This window comes from Peromyscus leucopus, chromosome 20 (assembly GCF_004664715.2).
Source record: "Peromyscus leucopus breed LL Stock chromosome 20, UCI_PerLeu_2.1, whole genome shotgun sequence".
Taxonomy (NCBI): domain Eukaryota; kingdom Metazoa; phylum Chordata; class Mammalia; order Rodentia; family Cricetidae; genus Peromyscus; species Peromyscus leucopus.
This window is the reverse complement of record NC_051080.1, coordinates 62,002,180-62,019,710: the sequence shown is the minus strand read 5'-3', so window position 1 is coordinate 62,019,710 and position 17,531 is coordinate 62,002,180. Positions and strand designations below refer to the sequence as shown.

Below are 17,531 nucleotides of genomic sequence, written 5' to 3'. Positions count from 1 at the left end.
TATGAGACCGAAAAGCCCATCTCCACAGTGACACACTTCCTCCAACAAGACCACACCTACCCCAACAAGGCCATACTTCCTAATAGTGCCATACCGGATGGGCCAAGTATTAAAAACACATGGTCTATGGGTGTCATTCCTATTCAAAGCACCATATGTTTTCTCCCAGAAATCTTAGGACTCACTTAGGAATTTTGCTGAGACTTCTTCACAATACTAGAAAATCCAGAGATGCTAGCTGAGGAGTTCAGGAGAGGCATACACTCTAAGGGAAAACTAAACTGTTAAGCCAACTCAAAGTATAAAGAATAAATTGTACATTATTTCTGTTCAGCTTGATCTTGAAGCTCGCTGATCTTGTGCAGAAAAACAAAAAACAAGTCAGATCCCTAGACCTGTGAGTCTGCATGTTTGCTGTTGGAAAATTCTTATTCTATACTGCATTTTCTCCCCTTCTGGATCTACAATTCATCCTTCATACCTCTAAATCTTTCAACTGTGTTTGCCATCATTTTTGGAAGTTTCTGCCACATTGTTTGTAACTTCCTTTTTATTAAAGTTTTTTTTAAATTGTGTATACACACATGTGTCTGTGTAGGGGTATGTGTACGTTAGTCCACGTATCTATGGAGGACAGAGGCATCGAACCACCCTGGAGCTTGAGCTATGGACAGTTATGAGAAGCCAGGCATGGATTCTAGGAATGAGACTTAGGTCCCCCATAAGAAGAGTGTGACACTCTCAGTCACTGACCCATTTCCTCTGTGTAGTTTCTTCTAATTCACTAGTCACTAATTCCTCCTTCTGACATATCTTTCTACTGAAGCTTTAATTTGAGGATTACTTGTTAATTTTGTTACTGTTGTTATTATTATATTACTAGATAGGTTGTTTGTTTTTTAACTAGTTGGTTAGACCACTTCTTTAAATATTCTCTGGAAAACTCTCAAATTTTCATTTCTTTCAACTACCCTCTTACAGTTTTTAAGGACACATGGCTGCTACTACTATCAGTTGCTCATGTTCATGGTACCTTATTTCCTAGTGTGCAATATTTCCTTAAATTTTTATGCCAGCTCATTGCCTTTGGAAATAGTTCTCAGCAGTCTTGCAGACTAGAATGAAATAATTTTCTTCTATAAAGAATAGTGATTTGGTTCTGTGAGGCTGCTAGAGATCTGTAGAGTGTAGTGCCTCCTTAAACCGGGCTTGAAATGGAACACAGCTTTCCTGTCACCTGCTCCTCCCCTCACCACCTGCTTCCTCTCTTCTATCCTTTAGTATCTTTTAATCAGGGATGATTCTTCAGCATTCACAGGCTGCATAATCCTCTGTCCACAAAAATAAACTGATAAATCTTGGTGAATGAGCAAGTTTTTAGATTATCACATTAGTGTATCCTCTCTATCTTTATTCTATTGGTTGGTTAAGAGCATCATTCTACACTAAATATTATCCCCAGTGAGGCAAACATTCAAGGTATTGCTCTGCCATCTCTTCTGGGTAAATTACTCTAATTCTGTGCCACAAAGGAAGTAGGTACTTGGTAAATATTTGTTTCTCAGCTAAGATTTTTGTATGTTTATCAGTTCTGCCCACAAGTGGACCAAACCACATATTTCTAGAATTCTTCATGTTTAAGCAGGATATTTAGAATATTGCTTGGGTTACCACTGGCAGTAATCCTTGGTTTACATAGGCCTTGGAACTGCTTGGCCTATGTCTAATACTTTTTCCTTTAGGTAGCCCAGTCCACTTTCCAAGAATTCACTCTACGACTGGCCAGTGATTGTGTCTCTGTATTGCCCACTGACAACCATTATTGCCACTATCTAAAATAAAATCCAAATGTATCGACTTTCCTGCATCTTTCACCTAAGTGGCACAGCCTGATTTCATGAAAGGGCATGTCTGAATAAGCAAACTAGGGCTCTGCCACTTACTAGCCATGTGGGCCCCTACACGACAAACATCTGAGCATCACTGACATGATATACACAAGAACACTGTCCACAAGGATAACCTGTGTGTTTGGCAGACTTAGAATAGCTCTACAAGGCTTTTCTGAAAAGAATATACTTTTGTATTTATTGCCTGTGGGTACATGAACTCAATGAATGAATGATAACTTAGACATTTCTTCTATAGACCCTGGTTTTCCTACCAGATATAAACTGAGTCCTTAAATAGGAATTGTAAAGCTTAACGATAGGACAATACATAAATAACCTGGTTCGATAGCTGGCCTATGATTAAGTGCATTACAAATGTGCTTCCTCATCCCTCTTGCAAACTGAGACCAAATTTTCCTTTTCTATGGAATTGCAATCAGAGTTGCAAATCAGAGTGCATTATATAAAAGGACACTCCTTATCCTTCTCTTTCTTAAAGTGCTAGCCACATTTTAAAGCTAAGTTCAAATGCCGCTTACTCACTCAGCATCCTTGAATCTCACTCTGAAACACTCATTCTCAGCTCCAGCTAGACAGAAAAGAATACATTTCAACAAAATCTTCCTCTCCTCTCAGTTAGTGCTTGAATTTCCTGTACACCAGTGAGAATGATTCCGTAATATACAAGCCAAACACTTTTTACTGTGTGCAGGAATGGGAAGACTGTCAGATTTCATTTTTTTTAAATTAGCATACAAGGTATTAGAAATCACTGTGACATTTTTGAGCAAAGAATGTTTTAGTAGATTCTCCTTCTCCCTCATCTCCTCACCTTCTTGTGATTCCTGATCCTCCCTTGTAACTCCTCCATCTCCTTTTCTCTTTCACATTATATGTGAACCTTTTTCTAGCTACTCCATCCCTCCCTCAGCACATTTTTTCCTATTCTTCATCACCTTTCTAGTTTTTTAACTTTATCCACACTACACACACACACACACACACACACACACACACACACACACACACACTACAGAAGATTTAAAAACACAGTATTTTTAAAGTGCCTCATTCCTTTCCACTTTGTGTAGCTAAAGTCAGTCTCCATGAGGTTTCTAAATTGATTCTGAGCCATGCCTGTGCTCCTCTTTAAGTAGAATGCTTGGTAATAATGCATTCCTTAAAACACACATTTGGGAGTGACCTTTCTTCTCCTGTAACTGTAATCTCTGCTCACAGGTTGGAAGAGAGGACCATGGGACTATGGATTCTTACTGAATATGGGCTTCATGCCTACAGGTTCTTTCTAAGTTCTTTTTTCCTGTTGTAAGACTTAGATGAATCCACTGCATGTCATGGCTTCTGTACTTCCTCCATGGGATTTCCTAGAAGCAGAGATCCTGCGTGAAGTCAGCAACTCTGCAGCTTCCCCGGCTTTGCAGCCTCTCTTATGCCAAGAGCAGTTCTGTGGAGCAGGGGAATGGTGATAGGTTGTATTCAGCCAATTCACAGCAACTAGGTATAGTACAAGGATCCAGACAGGTCACTGAAAGCATCTACTAGGGTCCTCTTTATGTTATAACTCTTGAGTATGGAAGCTGCATGCTATTCTCTGGAATCTCCCTTAAACCTCCCTAAACACCATGGAAGAAACAGTTTGTGAAATGAATTATTCAAGTTCTGATGAGGCAATCCCCAAGTTTTCATTCACTTAAATCCATTGTCATTGGTAGTAACAGACACTTGTAATGGCCTTAGCTATAATCTCTCTCCACTATGTAATAGAGAACCAGAGTATGGGGCTCACAGAGAGAAAGACAGAGAACTCTATACAGCATGTTCCTGAAATCTTTGTTGTCCTGCGAACTGTGGAAGCCCACAAAGGTTTTCTAGTGAGACCTGAGCTTGCTTTACCCAGCAGGGCTGCATTAGAGGATTGCCTGACCACGTGCATGGTTACTAGGTGATTAGAAGAGTCTACACTTGGCTGAGCTAGGGAGAAGTCTTTGCTCCACCCATTGGCATTCCTATAAATAGCCCTTTAGAAGAGACAGAAGGGACTGGTGGATAAGGATCCAGGCCCTCCTGAGGCTATTCTGTGTTTTTTCTCTCCCCTTTATCCTTCTATCTAAATATTTCTCACTTCACCCTCCTCAAGAGTACCCTAGGGTAAAAGTAGGAGCTGGTCTCCCACAGTCAACTCAAAAGATGTCTAAGGAACAATGTTTAAATTTAGGAGAAACAAATCATTGTGGAATACCTAGGCAAACATGGGAAAGAGAAGAACTTCCAAATGTTGTATTTAGTCTTATTACCCTTTTTAATCCTACAAAAGTAGTATATGAATATGGTTAAATCAAAAAAATGCACAAATGAATAGCAAAAGTCTATGAATAGCAAAAGTCTATGTCCATCATGTTGACTTTTCATTCCATTCCCCTGAACAAACTACTATCATTATTTTCTGGAGTTCTTATGTGGTGATATATTGTTTGTGATCTAATAAATAAAGTTTGTCTGAAGATCAGAGTACAGAGCTAAGCCATTAGTTAGCCATAGAAGCCATGCAGTGGTGGCACACACTTTTAATCCCAGCACTCAGGAGTTAGAGGCAGATAGATCTCTGTGAGTTTAAGGCCAACCTGGCTACATGAGGTTGATCCAGTCTAAAAGAGAAACAGAGTCAGGCAGTGGGGGCATACTCCTTTGATCCCAGCACTTGAGAACTCACACCTTTAATCCAAGCACTGTGGAGATGGAGACAGGAAATGATATGGCTGGACAGAGAGAAGAATATATGGTGGGAGGACACAGGAGCTCAGTCCCTCTTTCAGGCTGAGGGTTGCTAGAGGTAAGAAGTCTTTCTAGTGGCTGGCTGTTCTGCTACTCTGATCTTTCAGCTTTCACCCCAGTATATGGCTCCAGGTTCTTATTATTAAGACTAATTAGTCTGGGCAGCAGAGGCCCATGACTTTAATCCTATCATTCGGGAGGCAGAGCCAGGAGGATCTCTGTGAGTTCGAGGCCAACCTGGTCTACATAGTGAGATCCAGGACAGGCATCAAAACTACACAGAGAAACACTGTCTTGAAAACAAACAAACAAACAAAAAAACCAATTAGAATTAGTGCTACATTCATATCTAAAAATAATTTAAGTTATATATAAATATGCATATCTTTTAGTATATATATTATATATAAACATATATCAAATCACAAATTTATATATATGTGTGTGTATGTGTGTGTGTGATTTTATACACAAAGATGCCATAGTACATAGAGTGCTATCTGCTTTGTGTTTTCACTAATCATAGATCTTGAAAGTCTTACTCCATCAACATGTCTATATCTAATCTTACTTTAATATCTATAAAGATTACAATGTATTTAACTATTATTTTTCTAGCTCTCAGCATTGAAAAATAATGGCTCTTCTACTACAGATTTTGCCACTAGAATATAGACACTCATATTCATTTCTTTGTATACATGATTTTAACACCATTTAAGTTGAAAAGTGTACCCTCCTTCTGAGCATAATAATAGCATCCCAGGCAGGGGTGTGGCTACTACATTCCTTACATCTGCATTAAATTATATGTCTTTCAGCCTAGGTTACACTTCGTGTCATCTGTCTACTTGTTTTCAGTCTTTCTTCCAGAATATGACTTATAATCAGAAAAGATAGGCATTGTCACAATTGAAAAAAGCTACACGCAATTTCCAACTGAAGAACACTGTAATAGCGAGTTCTAAGATTGTCGTTGATACATAATTTAAATAATAGGATAATTATGTTGAAAGGAACAGAAAACCTGAATCTTGTTCGGAATTTAAGAGGCTTGGTGCTAACAGCATGTCCAATTCAAGTTTCTTTCAGAGACAGAAATTTTCCAGAAATGCAACTCGCTATTCTTTTTTTTTTTTTTTGAGAATTCTATATATGAATACAGTATATTTATTTACATCATTCACATCCCTCCCTCTCCCCTCTCTAACTCTCCTGCATTCTTTCAACTACCTACTTACAAATTCATGACCTTGTTCTAAACTTACTATTGTCACACACACACACACACACACACACACACACACACACACAAAATCTACTGAGTCCCATTAGTGTTGTTTTATGTGCATGTTCAGGGCTGACCACTAAGACTAGAAAACTCACTGGGGGCCATCCCTGGAGAGAACTGCTTCTTCCTCCTTCAGCAGCCATCACTGCACACAGCTCTTCATCCTAGGGGTAAGCCCTTGTGGAATTTTGCCCATCCACGTTGATATTTCAATTGGTGTGGTCTTGTGAAGACACCCACATTGTTGAGAGTTCATGGGTGCGGTTTCTCTGTCATGTATAGATGACCCTAGCTAGCAGTTGTCTTGGTCCTGTGGTTCTTACAATCTCTCCACCCCTTCTTCACTGCTGCACGAGCCTTACATGAGGGGTTCTGTTGTAGATGACCCAACTGGGGATGGATACCCACTTACTTTCTGCGTTTTTGATAAGTTGGAGATCTCGGTAGTAACCTTCTGTAGTAGCTGAAAAGGGAAGCTTCTTTGATAAAGGATGAAAATTATACTACCCAGTAGGTACAAAGATAAGTATTTTCACCTCCTTCTTGGCTGGGTTTACAGTATCAGGCATGTGTTCCTTCCTGTTGAGTGGGTCTTGAGTTCAATTAGACAACTATTAATTACCTCCAACATATAAATGTTACTTTTTGTTGTATGTGTGCTACACAAACCCTGGTGTTCCTAAAAGCGCCTCTTGTCTTTTTTTTTTTTTCCTTCGCAGTGAAGTACATGAGAGAAGCCACGCCTTATGTGAAGAAAGGATCACCTGTGTCTGAAATTGGATGGGAAACGCCTCCACCTGAGTCCCCTAGATTAGGGGGCAGCTCTGCAGACCCTCTGTCATCCCAGTCCTTCTCCTTCCATAGAGACCGGAAAAGCATCCCCCTCAAGATGTGTTATGTCACCCGGAGCATGACCTTGGCTGACCCTGAAAACAGGTAATGGGGCAACCTTTCCTGGCCTCTGAGGTTATAAAAGAATTTGCCAGGTTGTACTCATGTCTGAAAAGACTCCATCGTTCTTGTATATAGATTGAAAGGTCTTCCCACCCTCCAAGCATGGGGAAGATACGTATTGAAGGAGGGAGATTATATTCCATCCAGGATTCCTCACATTCTTCCATTTTTTTATCATCATGATATAAATGCACATGACCCAGTTTCTAGGTAGAGTGGGAGAATTGAAATCAGGGTCCCAGTATCTTTCCTTGTTTGTTCATTGTGAGTCTGTGAGATTTTAGGTAAGCTATTCAAACTTGTTTTTGTCACTGGTAAGATGGGGATAATTGAAATAGATATCAGCTCGTGAGGGCTAAATGAGGAAACCCTACAAAGTGCTTAGCACTAGAATGAGTGTGCACTACAATGAGTGTGTCCATGACAAGTGTTAGTCGTGTTAGTAAAAGGCAACTCTGCCTGCCTGAGGCCCAGCATCCTCAACAGTGACCTAGGAGGGTCAGATGGCAGAAGACTTAAAGCTCTTCTCATCCATAAGAGGATAAGAAACGGCACCACTCAGCTTGTTGGACACTTTTCCGAAGTTCACAAGTGACTCTGAATGCCACAGGATAGACATTCCCCCTAATTCAGGGCACTCTGAAGGACAGCAAAAGTGAAGTAAAAGTTTATGGTCTCTTTTCACTCCAAATTATCTGACCACACAATACACAAGTTGTAGGAAAAGTTATCAAAGATGAGAATTAAGAAGAGAGGAGGGAAAGAGAGAGAGACAGAGCTGAGCCAACACATGGGAACTCTTGGTGACCTTTGCATCCACATTAAAGTGCTAAAAATAGAAATAGCTCTACTGGTCATTCTTCACAACATGTGTGGGACAGCTGCAACACCCACGAATAGGAAGTATTTGGCTAGGTTCACAGTTTCTGATGGGGAAAAGCCAAAGTGACTGGGATAGGGAGGAAATGGACTCTTGGCCTCCTAACTCCATGTGGGCTTTAGTTCTCATCCTAAGAAGTTCACTCCAAGGAAGCTGCTGGGGCCCTTCTGGCTCCAACCACCTGTCATACCCCACTGCCCTCCTCCCCAGCTCCCTTCCCAGTGTCCTCCTGCAGCACAGGGATGGGCTGCTCATTAGAGAGATCCAGCAAGCAGCATCCAGAGAGGAGTCAGGACAGACAGAATGTCCTTTCTTGATGACCCTCCTCCTCCCTGATCCTTTTGGTTCTCCCTCCATTTCCACTGATTCCCTGGGCCTGCAGTTGAATTCCTGACTGCTCGGAATTTCCACCTCCCTTGGGTCCTACTCACCTAATCAAAGAAGTCCATTCTCCCAAGAATCTAAAGTCAAGGTTTCAGATGCAATGGATTCACAATCTGTGGTGTGCTCATCTTGTACTAAGTTTTATGTTAATTCCTTTAGTCCAGCGATTGCAAAGTCACAGCTTACAGGTTATACTCTACTTGTACATGTTTTTTTTTAATAGTCTAGCCACCATTTCAAATAATCTAAAACTAGTTTTCATATTGAATATTGTGAAATTTCACATTTTAAAGATAGGCTTTCACATTCCTAAAAAAAGAAAAATGGTGCATACAGTTGGGCACACACTGCTGCAGGCAAGGCTCTAAGCAGCAGATGTCCAGAAGCAGCTTCTCCTTTGTCAAGGGGATGGATGCTCTTTCTCATCTCTATTGTTCATATGTAGGGGCTTCACAGAATTTCTTGCCAGGTCCTTCATTATCACCTCCTTCATGTCTGACATCTTAGCACATGGTAGTCCTCCTAACAGCTGTTTATGATGTTATTATTGTCCCCACTCTATGAGCAAAAAAAATTAAAAAAAAATGGGGAAGACATAGAAATTTCCAGAAATCATAGATGTTATTAATAACTTGAAGAAAAAGTTCATGAATTTTTTTCTGTTGTTCTTTCTAGCAGTAGACTTATATGCTGTAACATGTATGACCTATGAACGGCATGAGGTCAATCAATTATCAAGACTATTTTGAGAAACCTCAGGCTTTAATAATACTGGAAATTCCATTATGTGTGTCTATCCAGAGAGGGGAATGGATTTTTAAAGCTTAATACCACCGCTGTTTAAGTCTACCACTGATGAATTATCTGCACAGCATCCTGGGTGGGAGAGGCAGAGGCTGTCCTGCTGGGATATGAGAAACAACAGGGCAGAACTAAAAATAGGGGTCCATCTGAGACAGATGGTGCAGGCAGGGACATCAGGTCCAGATAGGTCCTGAATTGCTGCTACCAAACAGATAAGGATGAGACTTGCCCCTAGTGAAGGAAAAAAAGAAAGAGGAAACAAATGTCTTACAGAATTGTATTTACATGCTTGGAAGAATATAGCATTGCCAATCAGAAATATAATATCGGCAAACCACAACTCTGCTGACTACAAGAAACTCCTAACACAAAGTGATCTCGGAGGTGCAAGATGCAAGACCTGGCAGGAGCCCACTCAACTATTGCAGAGGAGCAGCAACAGAGAGCAAAGATGTCAATCTTGATATACAACAAGGTAGAATGCATGGTGAAGAGCAGGAAAACAGAACAAAGCAGGGTGATTTATGCTGAAGACCAAATTTTGCAAGAAGCATTCGATAGATTTAAACAAAATCCAAATAACAATACAGCAGCTGCTTGTATAGCAGAAGCTATAGAAAGAGCTCTGAGAAACAGAAGTGTGATAGGGTAAGGTAATTTAATATATGTCACTCTCAGTCCAAGATGAGTCACATGGAAGGCAAAGGATGAGTAAGGATATGGAAGGCTTGAAGAGCAAAATAAGCCGTTCCTAGATGTATCCTAAAATTTGCATCTTGCTACTAGAGAATGAACTTTTATTTTAAATGCACATGGAGTCTACAACCATGACACTAGCAATCTCATCTGATCTTAAACACACACAGAGCATGCATACAATTGGGCAAACACAAAGAGAGTGTAGCAAGCCCCATAAGATAGAAATAATATAAACAACGTCCTCTGGCAGAAGTGAGCCGAAGCCAGAAGATTAACAATAAAATCAAACCTAAAATATCTTGTTTTGTTTTGTTTTGTTTTTGTTTTTAAAACACTCTCCATAAGTAACCCTTGGACTATGGAAGAAATGCACACTAAACTCCCAGACAATCATTACAAGAAAATCATGGAAGTCAGTACATAGGGTTATTGTAAAAGAGAGAAAGGGGGTAAAGAGTGTGGGCTCTGTGTCTAGCCACAGGCTTGGAGAAGTCTTAGTTCTGGCACAGCTACATCAAGTTAAGCAAGAACTCATCATTGAACACAATTAACCATCCTCTACATACTCCATCCCCACATTATAAGCTTCGCTGAGGATTGGGAGTTAAGACAAGCAGAAGAACTGGGATTTTCACCCAGCCTTGGCTGACACCATACCAGTTTCTGAATCATTACCTCCATTGTCTCCGACCTCAACACCTGACAGAACAGTTCACCTGAACTGTCAGCCAGGAGTTAACAGCCCCCTGGGTGCCAGAACATGAGAACGGATTGACAAATGCCACAAAGCCTCTCGGGGGCTGATGCCCTCAGTGGGCGACACACAGTTTCGCTCACAGTTTGCATTAAAACCTTTAATGCTCAATTTCTCAAATAGAAACAGCCATAGAACAGCAGGCAAGATTGCTGCTCTTTCTATGAAAAAGGTCACTCAGCAGGCACCAAATCCACTAGAATTTCACTGCTAGTGGCTATCAATGAGGACAACATATGCTTTTCAAATGCTACCTCTTTATATGTTCCCTGCTTTTCATAGTTAATGCTTGGCCTTCACACCCAGTGTCCTCATCCCGGCCACATCTGTGGTCCGCCAGAGTATTTGGAACCCTATCCTTTTTGATGCTTTGTTTGCAGTTTGCTAACTTTTCCAGCCCCCATCCTCCTAATCAATGGAATAAGAAACCCTGTGTTTATCCATTTGTTCAAACAGGCTCTCTCTCCCCCCACACATCATAATATCTATATTCTTCAGTATTGTATAAAAGCCCCAGTAAGCTTTGTACCCTCCCTAATTGCCCAGCACTGGCCCCTACATTTCCAGCCTTGATGCTCCAGCAATCCTTAGGTAATTTGTGTAAGGCCAGCAGTCACCTCCCTGTCATCTTCCCAACGGCCCTTGTCTAAGCCCCAGCAGAAGTGACCCCACCTGGACATCACTCTTGCTACACCCTCCATGCAGCTCTGTTTACTTATTGCAACCTTCGTAAAGACTGACAACTCTTTCTTACTTGCCTACCTAGTTCCTGAACTACGTGGTTCTTGAAATCTGAGGCTTTCTGCATTTTCACTCCACTACCCGAGCTTTCAGGAAGTTTGTTCAGTACAAAGGAGCTATTTAAGAATGTTCTCACTAATATATGATAAACCGCATACTTATCTATCCATTTGGGGCATTCTTACTTCTTCAGATTTTTCTTTTGAAGACATCTTTCCCCGGATAGTTTTGAATATGAGGGACTAGATTAAAGCAACATTCTCTCCCCATACATAGAAAATTTGCTGAAACTCGGATAACGCATCAACTAGCCTGGTAGTGGGTGTGCACAGCTGTGCCAACACAGGCAGTGTTATGAGGTATCAGTTCACCACCTTGTGAACTACACAACAGAGTTCACTGTGTATTTCATGGGTAAAGTACAAAGAGATACACTCACCCTGCTTTGGGAAACAGTATGTGTTTCTATACAAGGTGTTCTGGTGAGAGATTCAACTGGAAATGTCAGCTTGGCACAGTAACTCAGAGAGGTGGGATCCCTTAAGTCCTGTAGAACACACTCAGGCTTCTTTCCACAAAGCACCATCAGTGATGTCACCATAAGTCAGAAGCTCATCCTCAGCTACAGAAAGTCAGCAACTTGATTTAAAGGCCTGCAAGGATGGATCCATCTCTGAAAGGTTGACTCGCATTAACCTAATAGCCAGAATCCACTTAAGTAATCAATGCACTTGTCAAGCAAATAGGCTTGCCTGCAAGGGAGGATCTTGATGTGCTCCTATTATGGACAGGCTGCGTTGGAAGACAAATGCAAATATAAGCAGGTATACCAGAACACCAAGTTACTCCAACATTGCTGACTTCCAAGGCAACTATAGCATGCATTTTCTCCGTGTGGACTAGCTACATGAGAAATTTAAGTACCACAGTAGTTATTGGATAAGTTTGGAATCAATATAAGATGGGCTAATACATCTGAAGTGCTTCACATAAGAAAGATGGAGCTGGTCTTTCTAGCAAGGAGAGAGCCTTTCCAAAGTGGCCAGTATGTAGCATTTTGCCTTGCCAACTCCCTTTCCTCTGGGCTGAACATAAATAACCTGTGGTTTCCCTGAATGGTTCCCCTGTTGTTTCATGGCTAATTAAACCTCCTTATTTCCCATGGTTCTTTTCTCTGGTGAGAGTCAAAACAAAACAGAGTTGGGGTTTGGTTATCAACCTGAATCACTTCCTAGTCCTGGCTCTCTGAGGTTGCTTTCATATCACTTTGTTCAGTTAGAATTTTAGATGATCCCAAATACTTTAGCTCCATATTTATAGACAAATAACATTTTAGTGACTACCAACAGAAGAATGAGCATTTTATTGGCTTAAATTTATTTCCTCCTTACCCCATACCTTATGTAGAACTCTCCACTATACTCATTAAACTTTGAATATTGTTGACAATTTTCCTCCTTAATTGCATTCATAACAAAGATTCATGAGGCACTTACATCTATCTTTTCTCCTCAAGATGACTTCCCTATAAAGAGGCTCACCAAATACATATTTTCTTACTTTTTTTTTATTCTTGATTGGACACTTAATGGTTGCTTCATAATGTAATCTATTGCTCAGAGATCCTGATTTACATTACATCTGAAAGCAAGAGGAGAATGTAAAATCAATGTGTAACTATGCTATATGAAATGAAATATGAAATTTCAAATTTATCCTAATGTGAAAAGTTTATCCACATGAACTACATGCTGTATCACAGGGGGGGATAAGCACAATTTGAAATTAGAAAGCATAGATTATAAATCCCAATATTATCATTTATTCTTTCTTACTACTTTCCCTGTTCTCAAGTTCTTTAAATATATAATATTTGTATGCCTTCCAGGGTCTGATGCTGAAACCTAATCTTCCATTCAGTAGTATTAGAAGGCGGGATATGGATTGTTCAACCACACAGGAGACAGCTAAATCCCTACCACTCCCCAAGGCTCAGGAACAGGGGCTGATAGATTGTTAAGTCAAAGGCTGGGGAAATCCAGAGTGAGAGGGTATCTTCTAGATAGTACCACCATTGTAATCATAAACTTACAGCATCTATGGTTTCCTGCTTAAGCCCTGTACAAAATCAAGTCACTCAACATTCTGGCATAAAGGAAAAGATAGATCATGAGACCCAACTCCCTAACTGAGGAAATTATTGACAATTGATAGCTTCTGGGGGTGGGAGAATTGGTTTTCATTAAAGGTACAGTTGATCACATTCCAGTGGATGGGCTCATACCCATAAGTATGTGGGCAGCACAACTAGGACTCAGTGGGTTCTAAAACAAACAAGGCACATGGTTGATTTTGTACAGGGCAGAATGAATCTGGGAGGAATAAAAGATAAGAATAGGGAGTGAATTGTAGCTGAAAATTTTCCTGTGTCCTGCCCAGTCCTGAAGCCACTCAGACCCAAATAAACATACAGAGACTTATATTATTTTTAAACTATATGGCCTAATGGCTCAGGCTTCTCCTAGAAAGCTCTTATATCTTAAATTAACCTATTTCTTTAAATCTATACTTTGCCAAGTGGCTTGTGGCTTACGGGTACTTTAAACCTTGCATCTTAGCAGTGTCTCCCAGATCTGCCTTTCTCCTTCCTCTCTCTCTAGTTGGAATGTCCCGCCTACACTTATTCTGACTCACCATTGGCCAAACAGCTTTACTTATCAACCAATCAGAGCAACACTGTAGTGGGTAGCCATTCCAACTTGGTTCTGGAAGTTCCAACCCCCATTGAGACTCTGGCAACTGTCACGCCTACGAGGCGGGACGAGGGGAGGCGCCTGGGGACCCGGGAGCTGGATGGGCCAGTGCTCGCTCTGGGCGCTCTCTCGTGCCGGGACGCTGACCAGTGCAGATTGACTGTGTAGAGCTCCGGAGAACACCGTTGGACTGCATTACACCTTCCCCAGACCCTGCGACCTACCCATTACTTAATTTGTGAGTTTCGCCATTAAATAAATATCCTTTTAACTACGTGGAGTGGCCAAAATAATTTCTCCAATATCTGGCGCTCACGTGGGGCAAACTCCAAAGGCCTGGGCGGCTCCCGCCGTCTCCTCCCTAGCTGGCGGGTACCTAAACCCGCCTGCAAAGTTCCATATAACCAGGGAACACCTACACGGTTCCATTCCCGAAAAAGGGAGCAGCTAGTCCTATCTCAATTCCCTAGCTTAGCCCCAGACCAGCGAAAGAGGCAGGAGAGTGCTAGCTCCGATTTCCGCCATCTCCGCCATTCCGCCATCTCTCCAGTACCAGCCCGGCTAGCTCAGTCGGTAGAGCATGAGACTCTTAATCTCAGGGTCGTGGGTTCGTGCCCCACGTTGGGCGCCAGATATTGGAGAAATTATTTTGGCCACTCCACGTAGTTAAAAGGATATTTATTTAATGGCGAAACTCACAAATTAAGTAATGGGTAGGTCGCAGGGTCTGGGGAAGGTGTAATGCAGTCCAACGGTGTTCTCCGGAGCTCTACACAGTCAATCTGCACTGGTCAGCGTCCCGGCACGAGAGAGCGCCCAGAGCGAGCGTTGGCCCATCCAGCTCCCGGGTCCCCAGGCGCCTCCCCTCGTCCCGCCTCGTAGGCGTGACAGTTGCCAGAGTCTCAATGGGGGTTGGAACTTCCAGAACCAAGTTGGAATGGCTACCCACTACACAACACATATTCACAGCATACAGAACGACATCCCCACCAGTGAATCAAAATATAGTTTATGTATTTTGTATCTCAAAGAATTAACAAAGCATTGTGTTAAAAAAAAAAAAAAAAAACAAAGAGGTAGAGGCTATAGGAAATAATTAGGTTGAAGGTCGGTCCCTCATGAATAGGACTAGTGTCCTTTGAAAAGAGATTTTAAAAGTGTCAAGGAAATCAGCTGAGTTGTGTTCACATCCTACTGTCTTGTTGAAGTATTTTGAGTGATGAACTAAAATATTTGATAAAAGAAATACCTAAACAAAATGCTGAAGATATGTCAGGCCTTCTCTTGACGACTGCTTTTAGTAAAATACAAGAAGAAAGAAAGAAATTAAGGATGAAATGTATAACTGAAAGGAAAGGATAATTTAAATACATTGAAAATTCTAAGTCTAGCTGTGTTGTAAGATTGAAAGAGTGTATTCAGGAAGAATACAGAGGGCATGGCCAAGTGAACCTTTGGTAAGGAGGTTGGTATAGATAGATGAAAGCCAGATACTACTCAATGAGACAGTTAAAAGATGACCTCAGAAGCATTTAGGAGCTCTTTGGAGCTGTCTTGCACTTTGTAGGCCCAGAACAAAACACCTGTATGTAAGGCCTTGAGAACAGAACAATTACAAAGCTGTGTTCCTTGCACAGTTATGATGCAATGCTCCCGATTGCCCCAGATGATACATGAGTTTCTATGGTCCTGCATCTACACTGGTGCATATACTATGAATCCCATGGCCACCAGCACCTCCATTTCAAAGGACACATTGTAAAGTTCTAGGACCCAAGCCACAGGGTAAGGCCACTACAGAGACCTCCTACTAAGACAATTCTCAATGAGGTCATGAAAGCACAGCAATCCTGGAGATTACAAACCAGCCCACTTACCAGCACGCAAATCCAACCTAGGAAAGCTACAGGCAAGTGACTTCAACTCCTAAGACCTTCCATCTGGTGTGGTTCAGGAAAGCCATGGGAGACAGGGTCACCTGGTGACTGGGGATCCAAACCCCAAATGACTATGTAAGGAGAAGAGGACTCTGAGTCAAAGATATTCTGAAGACTTACGATATAATGTTAGCTTGCTGGGTTTGGATTTGAGTAGGACCTGGTACTATTTATTCTTTTCCTTCCCAGGTTCTCCCATCTGGAACAGGGGTGTTTATCCTAAGCCTGCTCTGCCACTGTGTTTTGCAAACATGGGTCTTGCTTGCTTTCACTGTCTCAAAGTTGGAGGGGAACTTATCTTAGGATGGAACAAGTCTTCACCTCACTCGAGTCTGAGTTGGAAATCTAGATAAGACTTCTGACTTCAAATTTTAAGTTGATGCTAGAACAAGTTACGATTTGGGAGACTACTGGGATAGAAAGAGTATGCTTTGTGCCTAAAAAAGGCATGGATTTTGAGGGATGGGGGCATAGCTCTTAAATGCTTATCTCCCCCAAATTTATATGATGAAGCCTAATCTTCTGTGTAACATCATTAAGATATGGAGCTTTTGTGAAGTGAATAGATGATTAGTGATTGAGATTAATGCCCATAAAAAAAGTTTTCAAGGAGCTGATTCACTCCTGCTGCCACATGACAGCACATACTAGCCCTTATCTATGAAGAGCAGATATATTCTACACACCAAATCAGCCAGATCCTTGACCTTAGACTCCCCGGAATCCAGAACTGTCCGTATTAGCGTTCTGGTGTTCTCAGTCTAAGATATTCTTTTTTATCTGCCCATATAAACAGTGATGTTTTCTGGAAAACATGGCTCGACATTCTAGCCATGTAGAGTGGTTTGTGATGACTGGGTGACTTAATGTTGACAGCCTTGGGCTTCTATTAGGACAACAATGTCATAATATAGATTTAAGTCACAATGTCATCACCGGGTACAAGGAACGCAGAGGAGCTCTGTCAGGTTGTTGCTGTTGTTTTCTTTTTATTTCTTCCTCTTTGCTCAGAGATCAGAGAACTTTCCAGGTCATGTCCCCAAGCTGTTGGGCAGAGATTTATTTCATAAGAAAACATTCTTTCACAGAGGTTTTTAAGGCTGCTGAAATTGCTGAGTTTTGCAAGGATCTATGTTCTAATTTCTCAACTCATAGTCTCTGAAGAACTTAAGTATTATCTATGTGTCAAATTCCAAGTCCTCAGCTAGGCTCGGTAGCATAGGTCTGTAATCTCTGCTACTTGGAAGGCTGACGGGAAAGGATCACAATTGCAAGGCCTATATGAGCTACGGAATGAGTTCGAGGCTAACCTTAGCAGCTTAAAGGAGACCCTGTCTCAGAATAGAAGATTTAAGAAAGACCTAGGGACATGACCCGAAAGTAGGTTGCTTGCCCTGGTATATATGAGGACCTCAGTCTGATCCCCAATACAAAGAATAAAATTAAATCCAAAGTCGTCAGTCTAGGACTTCCTCCTTCCCTCTGCTCTCCACTGCCACACCCCACCCCACTTCCTAAGGAATACCTTAGGGCCACTTTAAACATTCAGCATTTCTTTGTTCGATCCCCTAGCTCTTCAGTGACATTTGTGTCAGTTTTCCTCTTTATCTTAAAATCAAAACAAATTATTTCTTAATATTCTTCAGTTA

General features: G+C 41.4%; 1 protein-coding gene and 1 non-coding gene across 2 annotated transcripts in view; both read left to right on the top strand.

Annotated features, from left to right (window-relative positions):
• The window catches only part of Sntb1 (syntrophin beta 1), a 259,198-nt gene that overhangs the window by 102,169 nt on the left and 139,498 nt on the right, over nt 1-17,531 (top strand). Inside the window, exon 3 of the mRNA XM_028871905.2 lies at nt 6,696-6,912. Coding sequence (XP_028727738.1) covers nt 6,696-6,912 — 217 coding nt within the window. The remainder of the gene's footprint in view (nt 1-6,695; nt 6,913-17,531) is intronic.
• On the top strand, nt 14,501-14,573 carry Trnak-cuu. Its single transcript has one exon. It is a non-coding gene; the product is annotated as a tRNA-Lys (tRNA).